This window comes from Staurois parvus, unplaced genomic scaffold (assembly GCF_062004578.1).
Source record: "Staurois parvus isolate SC_StPar_1 unplaced genomic scaffold, SC_StPar_1.0 ptg002321l, whole genome shotgun sequence".
NCBI lineage: Eukaryota > Metazoa > Chordata > Amphibia > Anura > Ranidae > Staurois > Staurois parvus.
The window spans coordinates 37,501-61,617 of NW_028320117.1; the positions used below are offsets into that span (position 1 = coordinate 37,501).

General features: G+C 44.6%; 1 protein-coding gene across 1 annotated transcript in view; it reads right to left on the reverse strand.

Annotated features, from left to right (window-relative positions):
• The window catches only part of LOC149431257 (microtubule cross-linking factor 2-like), a gene marked incomplete at both ends in the record, with an annotated part of 52,476 nt that extends 29,180 nt beyond the window's left edge, over positions 1 to 23,296 (reverse strand). The window contains 2 exons of the mRNA XM_089665747.1: positions 5,459 to 5,590; positions 22,052 to 23,296. Of these exons, the coding sequence (XP_089521873.1) occupies positions 5,459 to 5,590; positions 22,052 to 23,296 (1,377 nt within the window). The remainder of the gene's footprint in view (positions 1 to 5,458; positions 5,591 to 22,051) is intronic.
• Positions 23,297 to 24,117: the final 821 nt, after the last annotated feature.

Genomic DNA, 24,117 nt, shown 5'->3' on the forward strand with positions numbered 1-24,117 from the left:
GCACCGTTCAATCAGCTTTGCTGCATTTGGCTGAATCTGGGCTGACAGTATATCTGTAAACATTGCAGACTTCATCCGGCTGCTTCTGTCTCATCATCAATAAACACCAATGACCCGGTGCCACTGGAAGCCATGCATGCCCATGCCATCACACTGCCTCCACCATGTGGTACAGATGATGTTGTGTGCTTTGGATCATGAGCTGTTCCAAGCCTTCTCCACACTTTTCTTCCCATCATTCTGGTACAGATTCATCTTAGTTTCATCCGTCCAAAGAATGCTTTTCCAGAACTGGTCCGGCTTTATAGATGTTTTTTGGCAAAGTCTAATCTGGCTTTTCTATTCTTCAGGCTTATGAATGGTTTGCACCTTGTGGTGAACCCTCTGTATTTGCTCTTGTGAAGTCTTCTCTTGATTGTAGACTGACAATGATACGCCCACCTCCTGGAGAGTGTCCTTCACTTGTCTGGATGTTGTGAATGGGTTTTTCTTTACCATAGAGAGGATCCTGCGATCATCCACCACGGTTATCTCCTGTGGACGTCCATGCCTTTTTATGTTGCTGAGCTCACCAGTGCGTTCTTCTTTCCTCAGAATGGACCAAACTGTTGATTTGGCCACTCCTAATGTTGCTGCGATCTCTCTGATGGATTTGTTTTGTTTTTGAAGCCTTACAATGGTCTGTTTCACATGCGTGGACAGCTCCTTTGAACGCATGATGTGGGGTCACAGCAATAGATTCCAAATGCAAATACCACATTTAGAATTAACTCCAGACCTTTTACCTGCTTAATTGATGAAATAACGAAGGAGTAGCCCACACCTGGCCGTGAAACAGCTTTTGAGTCAATTGTCCAATTACTTTTGGTCCTTTGAAAAAGGGGGGATGGTTACTCTTAAGAGCTGTAATTCCTAAACCCTTCCTCCAATTTGGATGTACATACCCTCAAATTAAACCTGGGAGTGCGCACTTTCAGCCCATATCCATTATATGACTATAGCTTGAATATGTTTTGGTAATGACCTGAAAAAATCTCAACTTGTACCTGTGTCCAAATATATATGGACCCAACTGTAGAATACTAAAGACCACTTACAACTGCTCTCCCTCCCTGTGCAGTGTGACTGGTCTCTCTCCCCTCCTGTAGTTTTCTGCAGGCAGTCTGCAGTAAGTGGGACTGCCGAGTCCCTCCTACAGGTCTGCTCTCTACAAGCACTATGCACAGAACAGTAATAATCTCAATGTAGCTTTTGCAAGATAATATCTGGGTTTCCCATTGCCCAACAAACAAAATTCAAAATATTAACATCAATATACAAAGCCATTTACAACTTTGCTCCAAAGAATTTAGAAAGTGATGTACTGTATTTTCGGACGACTACTGTACTGATTAACCACTTTCACTCCTGAGGATTTACCCCCCTTCCTGACCAGGCCATTTTTTGCGTTACTTTAACTGACAACTGCGCGGTCATGCAAGGCTACACCCAAATTAAATGTATGACCTTTTTTTCCCCACAAATTGAGCCTTTTTTTGGTGGTATTTGATCGCCTGTCCAATTTTAATTTTTTGCACTATAAGGAAATAAAAAAAAAAAAAACCGACAATTTTGAGAAAAAAAAAAAATATATATTTTTAACTTTTTTCTATTAAACATATCCGGTAAAAAAAAAAATTTAAAAAAAAAAAAATCAAATTTCACCATAAATTTAGGCCAAAATGTATTCTGCTTCGTGTCTTTGCAAAAAAAAAAAAATCCCAATACGTGTAAATTAATTGGTTTACGTGAAAGTTATAGAATTTACAAATGGCAGTATAGATATTGGCATTTATTTTTGTATTAGTAATGGTGGCGATCAGCGACTTATAGCGGGACTGCAGCAGGCATTCTGACACTGGGGGGAACTGACACCAACATAGTGATCAATGCTAAAAAAAAAAAAAAAAAAAAAAAAAAAAAAAAAAAAGCACTGACACTGTACTAATGGCACTAGACAGGAAGTGGTTAACATGAGGGTTGATCAAAGGGTTAACTGTGTGCAGAGGAATACATAGCAGCATATCCTTGTTGGAAGGAGAGAGATCAGCTTTCCATGACCATCGGCGAGTGCCAGAAGGGGAATCTCCGTCCGGGACCCGGTGTTTGACATCCGTAGCTGCCTGTGTGCGGTTTCACCGTAAGCTCTGTGTGTGCGCGCTTCACGGTAATCACACTGCTCTGGATGGCTGTGCTGTGCACAGCCATCCAAAGCAGTGTGCAGGAGCTGACAGGGAGGAGAACTGTATTGTTTACATAGTTCTCCTCCCTGGGGATGCTCGGCAATCACCGGGCGGGACCCGGTGACTGACAGCTGCAGCCGTGAATGGCGGTGTGGGTAGGGCGCGCCCGCCCCCTACGTGGAAAATGCAAAATCACGTATATATACACACGTGATTTTGCACACCCGTGCAGCCCTGTAGCAGTATAATCAGCCATAGATCTGGTATCAAATGAGAAAACGTTTTGCACTTGTCCCTTTGGATATGGTCGCATAAATTGTCGTGATTGGCTCTGGAAAGCTGCGTACCAACGATCCGATTATCAGACAATTGGTCCTTGTACTAAACATTTTCGTATGATTTTCATATTGTATACGGGACATTAGTCACAAAAAACAGCAAAAAAACCCAACAAAACAAATTAAAAAAAATTAAAAAAAATTAAAATGCATCATTTTTCAACTTGGCCTCTATCTGCACTACTTTCATAAGACAGTTTGCTGAATTTTTTTTTTTACAAATAAATCCGTCCCATTTGTCCACCGATATAAAATACATGCAAAAATGATATTGACAAACATTGCATCGTTTTAAAGTCTTACTACTGGTGAATTGTTTATGGAGGGCGGGGAAAAAAAGAAAGAAAAAAAAAAAGGCAGACCTACTGAATGATGCGACAAGGAAAGAGTTAATCGGCTCTGCGATTGGTCCAGCTCTCCTTACAGAGCTTCGGATAGTAACAAGGTTGCTAGGCAACCGCAAAAGAGTTGCTAGGCTGTACAACATCCGCCGTGGCCAATAGGCAATAGACTTGCGCTGACAGCGTTCCATTCGGCCTTTGTGTATCGCTGTTGCTGAGCAGAGAAAGGAGTGGATGTTTTCTACGAACTATTTAAAGCAGCGATTACGTATGCAGGAGCCGGGATGGTGAACTCCAGCGTGAAGTCGGTGCAACAGCAGCAAATGAAGCAGAAGCCAGCATCCTTTAATGCTGATTATTATACTGATGGAAAAATAAAGTACTCCGGGGAAAACCTGATCTTATAGCTCGGCATTACATGGATAAAATAAAGCCTCCTTCGTTAGGGCCAGGGGACACCAGGGACGGTAGGACTGCATTGGGCGGCTATTCCAGCGCAGTCCCACCACAAGACAAGGCCTAATGCCCCATTCTCCTACCTGGCCGGTTTACACTACTACTGGTTTTTTTCTAAGTGCAACACAACGCAATCAGCCGCCTAAACCCAATATGGCCAATAGGTCTTCAAGAAATGTCAAGTTTAAAAAAGAAAAAAAAAAAAAAAAGAAAAAAAATGGCCACAGTCAGTGCTACTTCCATCAACCTTCCTCCAACCCCCCAGTCTTGGTTTTGCCAACTATACTCTCCCATTTGCTGTTGGTTTGCCACAGCAGATCCACCGGAAGATCCCTTCCTGCAACCTTTTGGGAAGGTCGCAGGACCGTTCACGAAGCGCAGCGTGGCTGGTGCATGCGCAGGGGGGAGGTTGGCTGTGAAGCCGCAAAGCTTCACAGCCGGTTTCCCTTAGGAAACCTGCTGATGCCGGGGACCCGAAGAACGGCAAAGAACCGGTTCAGGTGAGGAGAGGGCTGGGTCCCTGGACAGGTAAGCGTTCTTTTAACAAAGGTCAGCAGCTACAGTATTTGTAGCTTCTGACTTTTAATTTTTTTTCTTTGGGGAGACTGAAGCTCCTCTTTAATTGCATGGGTCCTCTAGCTGAACCCCCCCCCCCCAAGGTTCGTCCACTTAGCAGGGGGCGATGGCAACTGAGCCTAACTTTAGTAATACCCACAATCGGGCTTCTGTCTGGGGAGAAGCAGAGAACTTGGAAAGCAGATAAAGAAAAAATGTTTCTGGACATTTCATTCAGGTTCCATTTGAGTGACTGTTTCACACTTAAAGCAGAACTTTGCTCTTAATAAACATTAACCTATTTTTTTTTTTATTTTTATTTTCTAGGGGAGGGGAAAAAAACTCCCCTTTAATTGCATGAGTCCTCTAGCTGATACCCCACTCCTCCAGGCTCGTTCACTTAGCAGGGGGCGGTGGCAACTGAGCCCAACTTTAGTAATGCCCACAACCGGGCTTCTGTCAGGGGAGAAGCAGAGAAGTCGGACAGCAGATAAAGAAAAAATAATATGTTTCTGGACATTTCATTTAGGTTCCATTTGGCTGTTTCACACTTAAAGCAGAACTTCGCTCTCACTAAACATTAACCATTTTTTTTAGGGGAGAATGAAACTCCCCTTTAATTGCAGGAGTCCTCAAGCTGATACCCACCTCCTCCAGGCTCACTCACTGGCAACTGAGCCCAACTTTGGAAATGCCTACAAATCGGGCTTCTGTCAGGGGAGAAGACGTGAAGTTGGAAAGCAGATAAAGGAAATTTTTCTTGACATTTTAATAAGGTTCCATTTAAGTGGCTATTTCACACCTTAAGTGGAACTTCACTCCCTCAGTCAACATTGACATGTTTAATCCTTATGCTGCGAACATTAGTTTATAGAGATAGGAAAGTATATCATATTTACTTATTTTAAACTTTTTTTTTTTTTACATTTCTTCAGTTACTTCTTGGTTTCCAGTCCTAGGCAAATAATGTCATGCATCCCAGAGGGTTGCGCAAACCCTCCTGCCTGAGCTAAGGGGCAGATGGATTCCAGGAAGTAAATGCTACATGAATGATTTGCCCTTATGCAAGATGGCCACAGACAGAAATGCTAGGGGGAGTGTTTTTCAAAGTGATTTCTCAGCAATATAAAGCATGGACACATGGATGGATAGGGGAGTTTGCTTTGAACATCAGCGTAGTTCCGCTTTAAGTGTTCCGTTGCAGTGATTTATTACATACATTAACACACATTGAATCCAGGCAGCCCAGTTATTATGAATGGGATACCAATGTTAATACACATTGAATCCAGGCAGCCCAGTTATTATGAATGGGACACCAATGTACCACAACAGATGGAAAAAAAAGTACATTATACTTTTATCGCAATGTATTATATATGTCTTTTGATGCACTGTGGTGAGCTGAGCTCCCATTTATGATGAATGAGATCAACATTTTTTCAAAGTGAGGGATATACTTGTTATTTCATGATCTAAAACCTAACTGCAGTACAAGAGGGTTTACTTCTTTTTTCAGGCAGATAAAGAATGCACCGTCACCTACCTCTGCTGCATAGGACTCGTTGTCTTCAGGCTGATAGGTCTTATAGCTTCTCGTGTGGTCAGTATTGTGGTCCCCATCCATCTTCTCCCAGCCAGATGTCTCCTTCTCTCGACAGTTCCTACACTCGGGCTGCTGCATGCATGGGCGAGTAATGAAGAACAGAACGAGAAAGGCCAAGGGAAGGAATAAAGAAGGAACAAAGTAGAAAAGAATAAAAAAAAAAAAAAAAAAAGACGCAAAATGAAATAAAAGGGTCCCAAATGGTAAAAAGGACAAAATAAAGGTTTACGGAGAAAGAAAAATTACATAATAAAAAAAAGGAGGAAAACAAAGAAGAGTTTGGCGACGGAGGAGAAAGACAAGGTGGAGAGGAAAAGAAAACACGCAATGAGTAGACACGTGGGCTGGGGGGTTGTTAAGGGAGAGAAAAGACAGGAAGAGAAAAAGAAGGGAAGAAGATGTGCAAACACCGGTTATGGTGCCCATGCAGTGAACAGGGGAGCGAGGTTTAGGGTTGGGGGGGGGGGGGGGGAGTGGCGCAGGAAGTACAGGAATATTAGCTTTACAATCTGGCATCATGCAGGTAAATAGAACTCTGGGGAAAAGGAGCATGCTGTCTATTGACCTGTTTACCAATTTCTCCTCGCTAGTCCTGCAACTATCACCAATACCTACGTACACTATGTGGCCAAAAGCATGTGCATACCCCGCCAAATTATTGAATTCAGGTGTCCTCGGTGGGATAATGCTACAGTGTACAACGAAATGTAAAAAAATTGTGCACTTCCAAAATTTATGGCAACAATTTGGGGAAGGCTCTTTTCTGTGCCAGCATGATTAAGCAGAACGCCGACTCAACACGACTAGGTTTAGAGGAAGTTGAGTGGCCTGCATAGAGCCAGGTGGTCTCATCCAACATGAGTACCGGATCTCACAAAGGCCGTTTTGATTGAAGACACTCCAAAATCTTATGGAAAGCCTTCCCAAAAAGAGAGGATGAAGGTAAAGCTGCAAGGAATGTCCAACAAGCACATACAGATGTGGTGGTCAGGTGTCCACAAACCTTTGGCCATTTGGTGTATCAAAAATATAACTTTACCCTAAAGACAACCAGTCGGGACTGTGGGTATAAAAATATATAAACTTAAGGCATATCTATTTTGGCTACAGCTCCGCTGGCGAGAATCATCCATTCCTCCTGGTGGCCATTCAATATGTCAGTCATTTAAAATGCTGTCCGAGAGCCGAGGCCTAAGAGTATCATCATCTTTATAAGCCAGGAAACATGGATTTAGTCTCACTTTGTTTCTTGGCACTTTGCTTCCCTAACTTCTGGGCTAAACAAACTCTCATTCCCCGGTCCAATAAGAACCCTTTAAAGGTGAACCAGTGCCCTGCCTATGAAGTACAAAGCAATAGTTCAGTTTAATGCTGGCACTATGAACGGCACTTATCTTCTCATTCCTCAGCCAACAGAAGTGAGAGGAAGCCCAGTGTAAGCTCTAAAACTGGTCATAGATGGTCTGAATCTTGTCCGGTTCAGCAGGGACCGGCTAACAACTAAACCATCTATGAGCAGGCTGATTGTACCAAATTCAATTGTACGATTTGGGTACAACCAGCCTGTGGGACTTTAAATGTGATTATGGCCAGTGGCTATAGCCGCTAGCAATAATCACTGTATTCTCACGGCAGGGTCAGCACCACTCAAAACCAAAGATGGTCTGAATCTCGTCCAGTTCAGCAGGGACTGGCAAACATCTGAACCATCTATGAACAGGCCGATTGTACTCCATTCGTTATATGATTTGGGTACAACCAGCCTGTGGGACTTTCATGTGATTATGGCCAGTGGCTATAGCCGCTAGCAATAATCACTGTATTCTCACGGCAGGGTCAGCACCACTCAAAACCACAGCCATAGATGGTCTGAATCTTGTCCAGTTCAGCACGGACCGGCAAACATCTGAACCATCTATGAGCAGGCCGATTGTACCCAATTCAATTGTTGTACGATTTGGGTACAACCAGCCTGTGGGACTTTTCATGTGATTATGGCCAGTGGCTATAGCCGCTAGCAATAATCACTGTACTCTCACGGCAGGATCGGCAGCACTCGAGCCCCCCCCCCAGCTGGGAAAACACAATAGCTCCACGGGAAGAATTCCTCCATCAACACTGACTGTGTTGTTGGGGAGAACTAACCAATTTTCTTGGTTGCAGGAAAGAAAATCGCATAGTCTATGGCCTGCTCCAGTCACGACCAGTAGACCACAAAGGGCTAAGAACCATCTGCTCAAATGTGACAGCTCTGGGTGTCCAAATGACCAACAACAAAAGCACCATGACCTTTACATGAGAGGTCAGGAGCGTCCGAGTTGGTCACATGCTCTGCCGTACCTGGAAGTATCAGATATTTTTCTTCACTCCAACAACAAATTAGAACAGCTGAGCAGTGAGGAAAGGTAAAGTGTTGTCAGTGGGGCCACAACAAAGCGAACCTGCTGCTTTGCTCTACATGGCACAAGCTGAGATTTCAGAGTTGTATATGGCTGTGGAAGCCATCCATGCTGGACAATCCTGAAGACACCTGAAGAACCTTCATATTCAAACATTTCTGGAGGTTGTTCAATTCCTGTGTCCTCACTTGTGCTGTAGCTTTTTCTCCGGCCGTCTACATCACTACTGTATAGAGACGTAGGAAACGGTAGAAGAACCCGGCACTGCATCGATTGTGAAGAGGCCATAGCTTTTCAAGAGAGGAAAGACTGGAAGAACAGTTGAGTATGAAGCCTCCACTGCAGGCCATGCTTACTTACATTGTTTTCTTACCAAGGAAAAAGGCGATACTGGAATATTCTCACTGGACAAGGGGATGGAAAATGAAGGAAGGGCACGAGGGACATTAAGCCCCAAGCAGCAAAGTGAAACCTAACTAAGGAAGACAAAGAGCACACACAAAACTTGCTACAGAAAGGTAATAATAGGTATCATGTAGCGCCCGCTCTTGGGCAGGATATCTACTTATAAATGTTTAAAAATAGAGGACTGGTTTTTGTTCTGGTGTGACGGTTTCTGTGCTGTCAAACGTCCGATCCCAACAGCACATGCGTTCTCTAAATTCCCGAGCTTGAAGAATGGTGTCAAATAGCAGAGCCCCTTAGGTGAGATGATGGCATTTACACTCCTTATGCAGAAGCCCAATTTCCACTGGTTCTCTGCAAGATTTCAGCTTGTGGAATCTTATAGCAGGGTATTGGAATATACAAGAACGAGGCTAGCGAAACAATGCCTCACACAAAAACAGACAATAATACCACATGATAAATGATAAGCTACAGCAAAATATTTTTAGCTTTTCAATCAGATATTATGGAAGGTACTGATAAACCTCCCTATATATATATATATATATATAAAAATATTATATATATATATATATATATATATATATATATATATATATATATATATATATATATATATATATATATATATATTCCCAATAAGCGTATATTGATTGGTTTGCACAAAAGTTATAGCGTCTACAAACTATGAAATATATACTTGAATTTATTTTTATACTAGTAATGGCAGCGATCAGTGACTTATATCAGGACTGCAATATTGCCACGGACAAATCAGACACTAACTGACACTTTGTGGAAATCCGTGACACTAATATAGTGATCAGTGTTAAAAATATGCACTGTCACTGTATTAAACAGACCGGCTGGGAAGGAGTTAAATATCCAGGGCGATCAAAAGGTTTAATGGTGTGCCTAACCAGTGATTTTGTGTTTACTTTCAAGTGTTTTACTAAGGGGTGTGCTGTATTTTATTCCCTGCTTTGCACGGAAACAAAATCTAGCACATCCCCGCTGACAGGACGGAGCTCTGTATTGTTTACAGCTCTGTTCAGGGTGTCTCTTTACTGATCAGTGTCAGCGGTCATCCATTGGCTGCCACTCGCTAATTGGCTTCTGCTGTGACAAATCACAGCAGATGTGGTGCGCACGCATGCCCCTACGCGGAAGAGCGGAATCACATATATACACATGATGCTGCCCTGTAGCAGTTGCTATAGGGCGGTCGGCACTGGTTAAGTTGTAATCATTTTTCAATTTTTGTATGTTAAAGTGTTACTAAACCACAGACCCCCGCATTCACTATATCCGCTCTCCTCGGACCCCGCATTCACTATATCCGCTCTCCCCGGACCCCGCATTCACTATATCCGCTCTCCCCGGACCCCGCATTCACTATATCCGCTCTCCCCGGACCCCGCATTCACTATATCCGCTCTCCCCGGACCCCGCATTCACTATATCCGCTCTCCCCGGACCCCGCATTCACTATATCCGCTCTCCCCGGACCCCGCATTCACTATATCCGCTCTCCCCGGACCCCGCATTCACTATATCCGCTCTCCCCGGACCCCGTATTCACTATATCCGCTCTCCCCGGACCCCGCATTCACTATATCCGCTCTCCCCGGACCCCGCATTCACTATAGCCGCTCTCCCCGGACCCCGCATTCACTATAGCCGCTCTCCCCGGACCCCGCATTCACTATAGCCGCTCTCCCCGGACCCTGCATTCACTATAGCCGCTCTCCCCGGACCCCGCATTCACTATAGCCGCTCTCCCCGGACCCCACATTCACTATAGCCGCTCTCCCCGGACCCCGCATTCACTATAGCCGCTCTCCCCAGACCCCGCATTCACTATTTCCGTTCTCCCCAGACCCTGCATTCACTATATCTGGTCTCTCCGGACCCTGCATTCCTATCATCCGCTCTCCCCGGACCCCGCATTCACTATATCCGCTCTCCCCGGACCCCGCATTCACTATATCCTCTCTCCCCGGACCCCGCATTCCTATCATCCGGTCTCCCCGGACCCCGCATTCACTATATCCGCTCTCCCAGGACCCTGCATTCACTATATCCACTCTCCTCGGACCCCGTATTCACTATATCCGCTTTCCCCGGACCCTGCATTCACTATATCCACTCTCCCCGGACCCTGCATTCACTGTATCCGCTCTCCCAGGACCCTGCATTCACTATATCCACTCTCCTCGGACCCCGTATTCACTATATCCGCTTTCCCCGGACCCTGCATTCACTATATCTGGTCTCCCCGGACCCCGCATTCACTATATCCAGTCTCCCCGGACCCCGCATTCACTATATCCGCTCTCCCTGGACCCTGCATTCACTATATCCACTCTCCTCAGACCCCGCATTCACTATATCCGCTCTCCCCGGACCCTGCATTCACTATATATGGTCTCTCACAGTACACACAAAATGGAAATGCAATTATTTTAGTAAATATAAACTGCTAAATACCTTTTCTCATCAGCAGTATAGAGCAGTCTTGTGACTTCTATCAGTGTCCAGCAGAGCACTTGTTAAAGCTTGTAGGAGTTTTAATTCTGCTCTAGGAGGATGCAGGACCCCTGACCTCTATCTGGACAGTGCTGATTGGCCCTGTACTGATCACATGCACTCTCAAACGCCAAACTGAGCATGTGCAGATTGACGCCACACGATATGTCTTATCAGGAGATAAGAGGGGGCACTGGAAGGAGGGGAGGTTCAGAGAAGACAGGATCAAACAGCATTTTTACACAATGCAGAGGATTAACCCCTTAGGTTCCACAGTGAGTATAACAAGCATGCTTTACTGTATATACAGACTGATTGTACTGCTGGGGGTTTAGTAACACTTTAGCAATCGCTTGATTTATCTATAAGCCAACCTGCATTCAGATTCACCGGTCCTTGCAGTGCCGACATCCTCAAAATCTGCGGAGATCTAATGAAGTAAGGAACCCAACAGCTTGCACTGCTTCTGTACAAGTCATTAGTGGAACACGTTCATCGGAACAGACATCTGCTGTTACATGGGGGGGAATAATGTTGCTGGTGCTTCCAACCACCTCAATATGCCGAGTGATGCCTTCCATATGTCTTATGAAAAGAACATGTAAAACAATCAAACTGACTGGGGCAAAGTTACAATTCCGCCCGAAGAGCTGCGCAATCTGCTGGGGAGATCTAGGCCAGAGTTTGCAGACAGTCTGTGGGGTGGAACACAATGTTTTGCCACATTCAGATCAGCCGTAACATCTGACAATCCCTTCCCTGCAATGACGGAACCCGCGAAGTAGATTGGTCAGGTTCAGGTATGAAAGAGAGTGACAACACAGGAGAACAACTGGGAGACAGTGACAGAGCGTGGTCACCCCCGAAACGAGAAGTGCCTTGAGGCTAGGCTCAGATCTGTGCGGGTGGTGCCGCTGCGGATCCGCACAAAAATCCGCACCACCCACACAGATGAATGTGGACCCGCGGGCGGGGGCCATTAGTTCTAGGGGTTAAGTCGCCATAAAGCCCCTCTCATTTCTAACAGCCCCAGACATTCCTCATCAAGACAAGTAGATTGCCATGAGGGACGACCCGATAGGGACCCTGATTTAGTCCCTTGGACAAGTAGTTTTTTAAAAAATGTCCACACCCCTGTAAGGGTCCTTATATTAAAGTTTGCAATTACAGGATTTGCAGCAGTTGACTTAATTTTTTTTTATTCTAGAGTGAAGAGCCCCTTTAAGTCCTTTATCACCAACGCAGCTGCGAGGCATATCCATCCAATGGTAACCAAGCAGAATTCAACATTCAAGTGTTACTAACCCCCCCACAGTACAATCAGTCTGTAGATGCAGTAAAGCATGCTTGTTATACTCACTGTGGAACCTAAGGGGTTAATCTTCTGCATTGTGTAAAAAGGCTGTTTGATCCTGTCTTCGCTGCCCCTCCTCTTGTTCAAATGTCCAGACTGACAACCTGTAGCCACCTGCACATGCTCAGTTAAGTGTGTATTGCTAGAGAGGTTTTTTTTCTTTTTTTCTTGGGAGAGAGCATTGATCAGCACAGGGCCAATCAGCACTGTCCAGATAGAGGTCAGGGGTTCTGCATCCTCCTAGAGCAGAAAGAAAGCTCCCCCTACAAACTTTAAACCAGTGAGCTGCTGAAGTCATAAGACTGCTCTAACTGTTGATGTGAAAAGGTATTTAGCAGTCTATTTACTAAATATTTCTTTGGGAGGGTGCATGTGATCAGCACAGTCCAGAGGGTCAGGGGTCATGCAGCCTCATAGGACAGTCAGTAGAGAATGAAAACTCCTCCTGCAAGATTAACCAGTGCTTGGCTGGACACAGATAGTCACAAGAGCGGATATAGTGAATGCGGGGTCCGGGGAGAGCGGCTATAGTGAATGCGGGGTCCGGGCAGAGCGGCTATAGTGAATGCCGGGTCCGGGGAGAGCGGATATAGTGAATGCCGGGTCCGGGGAGAGCGGATATAGTGAATGCCGGGTCCGGGGAGAGCGGATATAGTGAATGCCGGGTCCGGGGAGAGCGGATATAATTAATGCGGGGTCCGGGGAAACCGGATATAGTGAATGCGGGGTCCGGGGAGAGCGGATATAGTGAATGCGGGGTCCGGGGAGAGCGGATATAGTGAATGCAGGGTCCGGGGAGAGCGGATATAGTGAATGCAGGGTCCAGGGGAGAGCGGATATAGTGAATGCAGGGTCCGGGGAGAGCAGATATAGTGAATGCAGGGTCCGGGGAAACCGGATATAGTGAATGCGGGGTCCAGGGAGAGCAGATATAGTGAATGCAGGGTCCGTGGAGAGCGGATATAGTGAATGCAGGGTCCGGGGAGAGCGGATATAGTGAATGCAGGGTCCGGGGAGAGCGGATATAATTAATGCAGGGTCCGGGGAGAGCGGATATAATTAATGCAGGGTCCGGGGAGAGCGGATATAATTAATGCAGGGTCCGGGGTTTAGTAACGCGTTAACCTGGTTTTTGTACACTGAAATCTGATTATTGCGGTTGTTACATTGTACACATTCTGTTCTTTGTATTGCGGTGGTTCTGACTCTGCATATTATCCACATGAAACTTGTACTATAATTATGGGCCTACCTGCCCAGATCTTGTGAGAACAGCCAGAAACCTACTGTGCTAAATACTCCCAAGCCTACAGAAACCTGGGCCAGTCATAATAGAGGCCATGGATCCCTAATGTCACCCATCGGTCTTTCTACAACACTCCCTTTGCATAATTGATGAAGAAATACATATCCATGACAAGCCTGCACTGGAACAATGGAACACAAGGAGCTCCCACTACGAAGAGGAAAACCTTTACAGCCAAGGAGAACATGGGACAAGCCTGCAGGGACTCTGCATCACATTGAAAGGAGCAGAGTTGTAAGAATATTGTGTTCTGGTAACTGTAGAAAGACGAGAAATGTAACGACAGTCTTCAGAATACACAATTTAAATCACGGGTTTGTATTTCACCTTACACATAAATACCACGGCGTCCAATGGTGACGGAGTGCTCGGGACAAACGTAGTCGGGGGGCCAAGTCATTTGCAGAACACACACACACACACAACAGGGTGAACCCATTCTTATATACACACACTATATATATATACACACACACACATACACACACATACATACACATATACACACATATATATACACACACACACACACACACACACACACACACACACACACACATACATACACATATATATACACACACACACACATACATACATACATACATACACATACATACACATATACACACACATATATACATATATACATATATATACACATATACACACACATACACACATATATATATACATATACATACACACACAAAAAAAATTAAGAGCCCATTCACACCTGTGCGACTGGTCATGCGACTTTGGGGTCCAAAGATGCATTACAAGTTGTACCCCATGTTTCCCAATGAGTACCATTTATATAGTTACATAGTTAGTCTGGCTGAAAAAAGACAAAAGTCCATCCAGTCCAACCATAAAAAAAAAGAAAAAAAAAAAAGTTATAATCCTACACCCATAGTTGATCTAGAGGAAGGCAAAAAAACCCAGCAAAGCACGATCCAATTTGCTCCTGCTGGGAAAAAAATTCCTTCCTGATCTGTGCAACCAAGTCACAGCGACTTGAAGTTCCTGCACTACTTTGCCCCGACTTTCATGCGACTTGAGGGCCATAAACTTCAATGTAAACCCTCCAAAGTCACATGAAAGTCACACTTGAATGATATACATGCAACCTTGCAGAGCACAAACAATCGTCCTTGGACAGAGCCAATGTTGTATTAAAGTTGCTCTCGTCTAAAGTCGCTGTAAAATCGCAATGAAAAGCACATGATTCTGAAACCGTGTGAATGTGAGCCCAACTGACCCTGATCAACCTGGCCTGGGCTTTACAGACCTCTGACCATGAGAGGGTTGGGTACTGTAGCAATGTTTTCTGGATGGAATCAGAAGCTCATTGAAATGCATAACCTGTAGCCTGGAAAATCCATTTATAAAACATTATACCTAGCCCTGTATTATCATATTACTAAGCACTATGAAAACACCTTCAAATCTAGTAGGATGGGAGTCGCTGCTCACGTTCCCAGTCACAAGCAATCTACTGAATGGAATATATTACTGGTGTGTAGAAGAAAGTATGGAAAATCAGAAGAGCACAGAGGGATCTGCAAATCTATACAAGCAGAGCTTTCATCCCACTAATCTTTCATGTCTGGTAGAACAAAGCAGCACACCGGGGTGTAATCGCATTCAATAATTAGTAGTGACTACAGCCCGGGGGTGCGGCCGGTCTGGGTGAATGGACTGAGACGCGGTTATTGCAATACAAAGATTTTATTGCTGTTAACCAATTACGTCTTATTCTCAGGAGCCATAAAAAGCAGGTCGCAGGCCCCGCCAGGGTAGCTGTAGATGAGGCGTTTGCAAAGAAGGCGATTGCTGGCCTCAGGTCACATGAAATCATACCTACCGTATATTTCACTCCATAGGACCAAGTCTGTGTGTCTTATGGAGCAAATATGGAGTGGTATTCCGGCCGCTGACGTGTTACCAGGGATGGCCACTCGGCTCTTCTGTGCAGCAGAACCTGCTACTTGGTCCTACCTGCTCCTTGGTCCAGCGCTGTCCTCACCGCCTTCGCTCCCCGGCACCGGCATCTTTAGTGAGGGCACCTGGCTATGACAGCTTGTGGCTTCACAGCCGGGTGCCCACTGCGCATGTGCGAGAACCTCTGCACTTAGTGAATGGTCCAGCAGTCTTCTGGCACCTGTCACGTGTCCCAGAAGACGGGGAGAGAGGACAACTCTGCAAGGACAAGTGGGAGCCGGTGCCTGTCAAATTCGGGTACCCACTCCCCAAAGGTCCGCAGTCTCTGGTCATCTCCCATACTGTGTCCGCAGTCTCTGGTCATCTCCCGTACTGTGTCCGCGGTCTCTGGTCATCTCCCGTACTGTGTCCGCGGTCTCTGGTCATCTCCCGTACTGTGTCCGCGGTCTCTGGTCATCTCCCGTACTGTGTCCGCGGTCTCTGGTCATCTCCCGTACTGTGTCCGCAGTCTCTGGTCATCTCCCGTACTGTGTCCGCAGTCTCTGGTCATCTCCCGTACTGTGTCCGCAGTCTCTGGTCATCTCTCCTGTACCGTGTCCGCAGTCTCTGGTCATCTCTCCTGTACCGTGTCTGCAGTCTCTGGTCATCTCCCGTACTGTGTCCGCAGTCTCTGGTCATCTCTCCTGTACCGTGTCTGCAGTCTCTGGTCATCTCCCGTACTGTGTCTGCAGTCTCTGGTCATCTCCCGTACTGTGTCTGCAGTCTCTGGTCATCTCCCGTACTGTGTCCGCAGTCTCTGGTCATCTCCCGTACTGTGTCCGCAGTCTCTGGTCATCTCCTGTACTGTGTCCGCAGTCACTGGTCATCTCCTGTACTGTGTCCGCAGTCTCTGGTCATCTCTCCTGTACCGTGTCCGCAGTCTCTGGTCATCTCTCCTGTACTGTGTCCGCAGTCTCTGGTCATCTCTCCTGTACTGTGTCCGCAGTCTCTGGTCATCTCCTGTAGTATGTCTGCAGTCCATTGGTTCAGAATATGTTTTTATTGTTTTCTTCCTGAGAAAAAATACCTAGAACTAGATCAAGGTTTGATCTAATTCAGTGCCAGCGTAAGTGTTTCAAGGTCAGGATTTTTTTTTTTTAATTGGTGTCAGTTATTGTCAATGTCAGTGTGTTTTAGGTTAAAAAAAACAAAACCACAAAAATGCGCACTATTGTTTCTGGGCTGTACTACGGGTACAAATAGCATACACATATATGGTATCGCTGCGATCGTTGAGAGCTGGAAAATGTATTTTGGGTTGTTCTTTGGTGGTAGGTTATGGTAGTAACAAGAAACACACAGCTAAATTTAAAAAAAAATATTTTTTTTTTACTATTTTGGGCCAGTTTTCCTTCGATAATATATATATATATATATATATATATATATTTAAAAAAAAAAAAAATCAGGAGATATCCATTACCATTTACCACCAAATGAAAGCCCTATTTGTCCTGAAAAAAAAAAAAACGCGGTATAATTCACCTGGATGTACAAAGTAGTTGTGATGATACGGACAGTTTTACTAACGCAGGTCAACGTTGCAAAACTGTGTTTGGGCATTAAGATTTGTTTTCCCCTCAGGTGTGAAGGGGTTAATCTAGCAAGTGTAAAATAACCGGTAAGTATACATGGTACAAATGTACATTTAATCTTTACGTTTGCTTTAGTCTTCTTGAAGTCTGTGTTGTATATCCTCCTTTCTCTTGCCTGCGTCACCGATCTCATGTAAAATGGTTCTAAAGGCTGAAGTTTTTCTTTAAAGGATAAGTTCACCTTTCATAACAAGTTACATCTATATTCTGGGTGTAACATGTTAGAAATGCATCGGCCCCCCGCTTTGACAGCTAGTGGGGGGATCCTCTCCCCCACCGCTAGCTGTCAAATTTTTTAAAAGTTTTTATGGTGGAACATGTTCCCAGTACTGCAACCACCGCCTGATCCCCCTCCCTGTGACAGACGTATGGGGAGAAGTTCCCCATACTAGCGGTCAAGTCTTCAAAACAAAGTGGCCGTGAGGGGATCCGTCCACACGGCCACGTCATTCATTCACGGTGTTCTGTGAATGAGAATCTACAAGTCCTGGGAGGGGAAGGCACTGCTGCACACAGGTTTTTTTTGTTTGGTTCTGTGGTGTTGCTTGGTGTGGTTCTGGGGTGTTGCTTGGTGTGGTTCTGGGGTGTTGCTTGGTGTGGTTCTGGGGTGTTGCTTGGTGTGGTTCTGGGGTGTTGCTTGGTGTGGTTCTGGGGTGTTGCTTGGTGTGGTTCTGGGGTGTTGCTTGGTTTGGTTCTGGGGTGTTGCTTGGTTTGGTTCTGGGGTGTTGCTTGGTTTGGTTCTGTGGTGTTGCTTGGTTTGGTTCTGTGGTGTTGCTTGGTGTGGTTCTGTGGTGTTGCTTGGTGTGGTTCTGTGGTGTTGCTTGGTGTGGTTCTGTGGTGTTGCTTTGTTTGGTTCTGTTGTGTTGCTTTGTTTGGTTCTGTTGTGTTGCTTTGTTTGGTTCTGTTTGTTTCTTTTTTTTAACTTCATGTATACTAAGCACCTTAAGCCAACCACTTTAAACAAATGGGATCCGTGTATTCCCTCTAATGCGGCTCACGCTGCAATGATTACGCTGCTTGGCCACTTCCAATCTGCTGCAATCCAATTCAGGCCACTGTAGAACCTCCGGCTACAACATTGGTAGTCTGCCAAATGGGAAAGAGTGGAGTCGCAAGCGTGAAATGCTCATTGATCTGATATCCTTTTCACCGACTTCTCCGTCTCCCTATTACATTGGCACTCATCCAGCCCTTCCTTGTGAAATAGGATTTTCAGTCCTGAATTGAAATTTCCACAAAGCCGCAGCATCTTTATTCCATAAACAGTAATATAAATAAAAGATAGCTGAGCCCCGGGGGCCCCCACTGCTGGGAAAGTGGTTAACAGGGTGAACTCCTACCATGTCACATTATTGGCAGATCTAAAGGAGAGACCTCTAGGCCCATCTTGTCTGACAGTCATAGGGCATCAAAGCCTTTATTTGTACCAGTGTATGTGTTTGTTACGGAAATTGAAGGGTGACTATAGAAACATTTTACACCCGGGAGGCTTTGTCTACTTTCATGGAAGGCATTCGTGTTCTGAGCTGTGAATGCATCCTTCTTTGAGATCATTATTTTCATAGAGCTGTACTATGGATCCTTACGCAGGCCATAGACGGGTCGAAAACCAGCCGTTTTTTAAAAAAAAAAACAAAAACGAAAAATCGGTCGTTCAATAGGCCGACGTTACCACCAATGGTAAAAAAAAAACCAAAAAAAACACGCTGATTTTCGTCCCGTCTACGGCCGGCATTTAATTACTTCTGTCCCTGCAGAGAGCTCCGCTATTATATTTGACATGAAAAAGTATTGCGGTTGCAACAATGTATCCATTTGTATCCATTTCAGATACAGATGGTTTTATTTGGATACAAATAGATACATTGTTGCAACCGCAATACTTTTTCATGTCAAATATAATAGCGGTCTGGAATTCTTCTTGCAGGTAACTGCTCATGCGCAGATTTTTTATCAGTAAAACGATCGGCCGATTTGCCCATCATTGCTGGGAAAATTGGCCGATTTTTTTTCCCAACTTTAACGGTAAAAAAAAAAGTGCCAAAACCCTGAAAAACAGCCAACCAATTAACCCACTAATGGTGCGCAAATCATCAGCCAATTTTCGCCCCGTCTATGGCCGGCATTAGGGCGTGTGATAAACCTCAAAAGATTACAATGAAGCAAACCTATTTAATCACTTCAACTCCAGAACCCCCCCCCTCTTTCATGACCAGGCCATTTTTTGCTATTTAGCACTTTAACTGACAATTGCTCGGTCATGCAACGCTGTACCCAAATAAAATTTACCCTTTTTTTTTTCTTACTCACAAATAGAGTTTTCTACTGGTGGGATTTGATCACCATTAGGTTTTCTTTTTTAATAAATAAACAAAAAAAAGACTGAAACTTTAGAAATTTTTTTAATTTCTGTTATAAAGCATATCTAATTAAAAGAAATCAAGTCTCTTCATAAATGTAAGCCAAAATGTATTCTGCTACATTTCTGGTAAAAAAAGAAAGAAAAAAAATCCCAATAAGTGTGTATGGATTGGTTTGTGTGAAAGATCTAACATCTACAAACTATGGGATATATATTGGAATTTTTGTTTATTTTTTTTATGCTGGTAATGGTGATCAGTGACTTCTAGTGGGACTATGATAGTGTGGTGAGCAATCTGGCACTGACGCTGGATGGTCATTTTAAATAGTGCAAGTGCCAAATCTCAACCATATCAAATTATCTCAACCAAATCAAAGTGCCAAATTACCATATCCATAAAAAAAAAAATTGAAGTTTACGTTGCCAGTTACACATACCACATATACATGTACACTACATTTCCCTTCCCACCCAATCAATACGAATCAAAAAGACAAACTTCTGAAACTATTAACATTGAGCTCCAACAAAGTTTGGGATAGAGTGAGAAAGGTTTAGAATTTCTATTGAATTTTTATTGGCATATAGCCCTATTAAGATTTTCCCTCACTTCCTGTCCTAATGAAAACTTAAAAATTTAGAGGTTCTATACCTTACTCTCTATCTAAAATGTAAAGTCTTCCTAAACCCCGGACCCCGCATTCACTATATCCGGTCTCGCCGGACCCCGCATTCACTATATCCAGTCTCCCCGGACCCCGCATTCACTATATCCAGTCTCCCCGGACCCCGCATTCACTATATCCAGTCTCCCCGGACCCCGCATTCACTATATCCAGTCTCCCCGGACCCCGCATTCACTATATCCGCTCTCCCCGGACCCCGCATTCACTATATCCGCTCTCCCCGGACACTGCATTCACTATATCCGCTCTCCCCGGACCCCGCATTCACTATATCCGCTCTCCCCGGACCCCGCATTCACTATATCCGCTCTCCCCGGACCCCGCATTCACTATATCCGCTCTCCCCGGACCCCGCATTCACTATATCCAGTCTCCCCGGAGCCCGCATTCACTATATCCGCTCTCCCCGGACCCTGCATTCACTATATCCGCTCTCCCCGGACCCAGCATTCACTATATCCAGTCTCGCCGGACCCCGCATTCACTATATCCAGTCTCGCCGGACCCCGCATTCACTATATCCAGTCTCGCCGGACCCCACATTCACTATATCCGCTCTCCCCGGACCCCGCATTCACTATATCTGGTTTCCCCGGACCCCGCATTCACTATATCCGCTTTCCCCGGACCCCGCATTCACTATATCCGCTCTCTCTGGACCCCGCATTCACTATATCTCCCACAGTACACAAAACATGGAAATGCATTTATTTTATTAACTAGAAACTGCTAAATACCTTTTCTCATCAGCAGTATAAAGCAGTCTTGTGACTTCTATCAGTGTCCAGCAGAGCACTGGTTAAAGCTTGTAGGAGGAGTTCTCATTCTCCCCTGATAGTCCAATAATGCTGCAAAAGCCAGATCCTCTGTCTGGACAGCACTGATCGGCCCTGTACTTATCACATGCACTCTCCCAAGAGGAAAAAAAAAAAAATCTCTAGCAATACACCAAACCGAGCATGTGCAGTTTGCCCCCAGGGCTCTGTGCTACAAGCAGATGGACTGGGGACAATAGAAGGGACGGGATCTACTAAGAAGAAAAAACCAAAAACCCTCTCTAACAATACACACTCTGCATGTGCAGAGTGACGCCACACCATATGGCTTATCAGGAGATAAGAGGGGGACACTGGAAGAAGGGGAGGATCAGAGAAGACAGGATCAAACAACCTTTTTACACAATGCGGAGGATTAACCCCTTTAGGTTCAACAGCGAGTATAACAAGCATGCTTTATTTCATACAGACGGATTTTACTGTTGTAGGTTCACTTTAAAGAAAAAAACATACCCAGGTTACATCAAGAACTACATCTAGTAACAAATTATATGAAAAAAAAATAAAAAACAAAAAAAAACCCACTTAATTGCGTTACTAAGTGAAGTTCTTGACTTAAAGTGTAACAACGTTTCTGGGAAGTCATCAGTGGTGTCGATAGTTATGTATTTTGTGTGTCAAATATGAAGTGTATGAAACTGTAAATAAGAGGATCCATAGTAGTCCCTCCCATGGAATGACCATGGACTGGAGCACTGTCAGTAAGAGGAGGGACTATTATGGATCTTCTTACATACTGTACCATACACTTCATATTTTCACACACAACACAAATGCAAGCTTAACTCATTGTATGGATGATCGCTACACCGATGTTTGTTTCTAAAAGTGCTACTTTTCTATCTAAGCTGTCTTCTACTGCATACAGGAACTACCAAAAGTTGCATTTTTGCACATTCTCAGCGCAGAATCCTATCTTGTGTGCAATTACCATGCAGGCGGTTAAAGATTAGTTATTTGGTGTAAGTAGGCTATGGGTGGGTTTATCAATTAAGCAGGCAAGGCAAGTCGAGAGTATTTGCTGTGGGGGGGATGGGGGAGGGGGGTTTAGCGTGGTAATGCATGTAGCACTCACCTGTAAACCGGAGATGTTCTCTTTCTTGGAAGAGTCGTTGGAGGTACCTTGATGGGTAGTATCTGGTAGTGACAAGGAAGAATCCTGCTGTCCTTTGTAAGACTCCCCAAGAGCGTCAACTTTCTTGGTAAAACTATGTAGTTCCTGTTGTAACACCCCAAGTCTACTAAAAATGGCACTGATCAGTTTGGAGTTGCTCGTAACTTCACTATTATCAATAGCTTCTGTCAACAAGAGATCCCCGCAGTCATTATTTGTGCAGAGCTTTACACCTGATGGAAACCCATTGGCATAGGATGTCAAAACCTCTATTGCTTTGTTAATCAATTCCACTTGTGCTCGAATGCCATAGAGACTTTCCAGCTCTTTAATCTTTGGTAACCAGGATGGGGATGTGTGAGAAGTTTCTGGAGACTTGGTCGTTCCCTTCTCAGCACATTCTTTTGAATCTGTACTATCCATCTCTCCACCAATTGGTCCTTCTCGCCAGAGAGGTGTCGGGACACATTGCGCAGAATCTCCTGCCTCAGCGTCCGTCTCCATGAAGGGTTTGGTGGTTTGACATGATGCCAGATCGTAGCGTTGAAGGTTTGAAAGAAGCACCCTATTCTCATACTGGAGTTTCTTGACTTTGCCACTGAGTTCACTGATCTGCAGTTTGGCAGTTGTGAGTTCCTCTTGAGAAGGTTCGCTAATGACAGAACAGCTGTCCTCCGACAAGGTGATGTCCAGGTCATGGTCAGACTTGTATTTATTGAGCTCATTCATCAGTAGCTTATTTTGGTCCTCTAACTCCATCATAGATCTCCTGAGAAGGTCAGCTTCTTCCTCCACAAACTGCAGATGCCTTCTGAGCTCCACAAAACTGTCCCCCGATTCTCCAGACAAGAAAGAAAATCTTGAATCTTGACCATGTTCTCTATCAGTGTGGACTTTCATCTCATCCATTTCAGCCCTTAAACCCCTATTCTCAACCTCAAGTTCCACTATCCTTCGACTCAGGAGGTTAGCTTCCTCTTCGACGAGTTTGAGATGAGACTTCAGCTCAGCTTCCCTAGAATGTGGAGTGTTGGCGAGTTCATCAATGGACAATGAGCCATCCAGATCTCCATACATGGACCTGTACTTCATCAGTTCATCCTTCATTGTGTCATTGTCCTTTGCCAACTTTGTTAGCTTTTTGCACATTAAAGCAGATTCCTCTTTTGCAAAGTGCAGCTGACATTTAAGATCAGCATTGTCCTCCTGCAATTCAGAGAAATAGATTATATAAGTTCATAACATACCAAAATATTATTATTATTATATATTGGATTTAAAAAAAGAAGAAAACACAAACAAGAGCGAATTCAAATATCCAATACCAGGGGCGGACTGACAACTCATGGTGCCCCACCCCCCACAATAGGGGATCATGGGGCCCCTGTGTCCTTGCCCAAACTCAAAAAAGCCTATGAAAAAAGGTACCAGGGGCATCTCATGGGGCCCCCTACTGAACTCCGGGCAGTGCCCAAGTTTCCAAATGGTCAGTCCGCCCCTGTCCAATACTGATTACTTCTCAACACCAATATGGGCGGTCGTCATTTCATATTATGGACATATTAGGAGGAATCCGAGGTATGGCTTTACTCACACTGACTTTAATCAATTCCTATCAAAACACATTTTCCTTATTGTCATAAATGACACGACTGGGGAAAAAAAACAAAACAAAAACTAAACAAAACTAAAAGTGGTGTTCATATGCACAAGCTGGTCGGTGCAAAACAAAATAAATGCACGTTAAAAGCATTCAAAGCAGTACCCTAAAAATTGTATCCGTCTTAAATTTCTTCTTCTTAACCACTTCCAGTCCGGACACTTTCCCCCCCCCCCTTCCTGTCCAGGGCAATTTTCAGCTTTCAGCGCTATCACACTTTGAATGACAATTGCGCGGTCATGCAACACTGTACCCAAATGAATTTTTTACTATTCTTTTGAGACAGATAAAGCTTTATTTTGGTGGTATTTATTCACCGCTGGGATTTAAATTTTTTTTGTTATGTAAATGAAAATGTCCACAAATT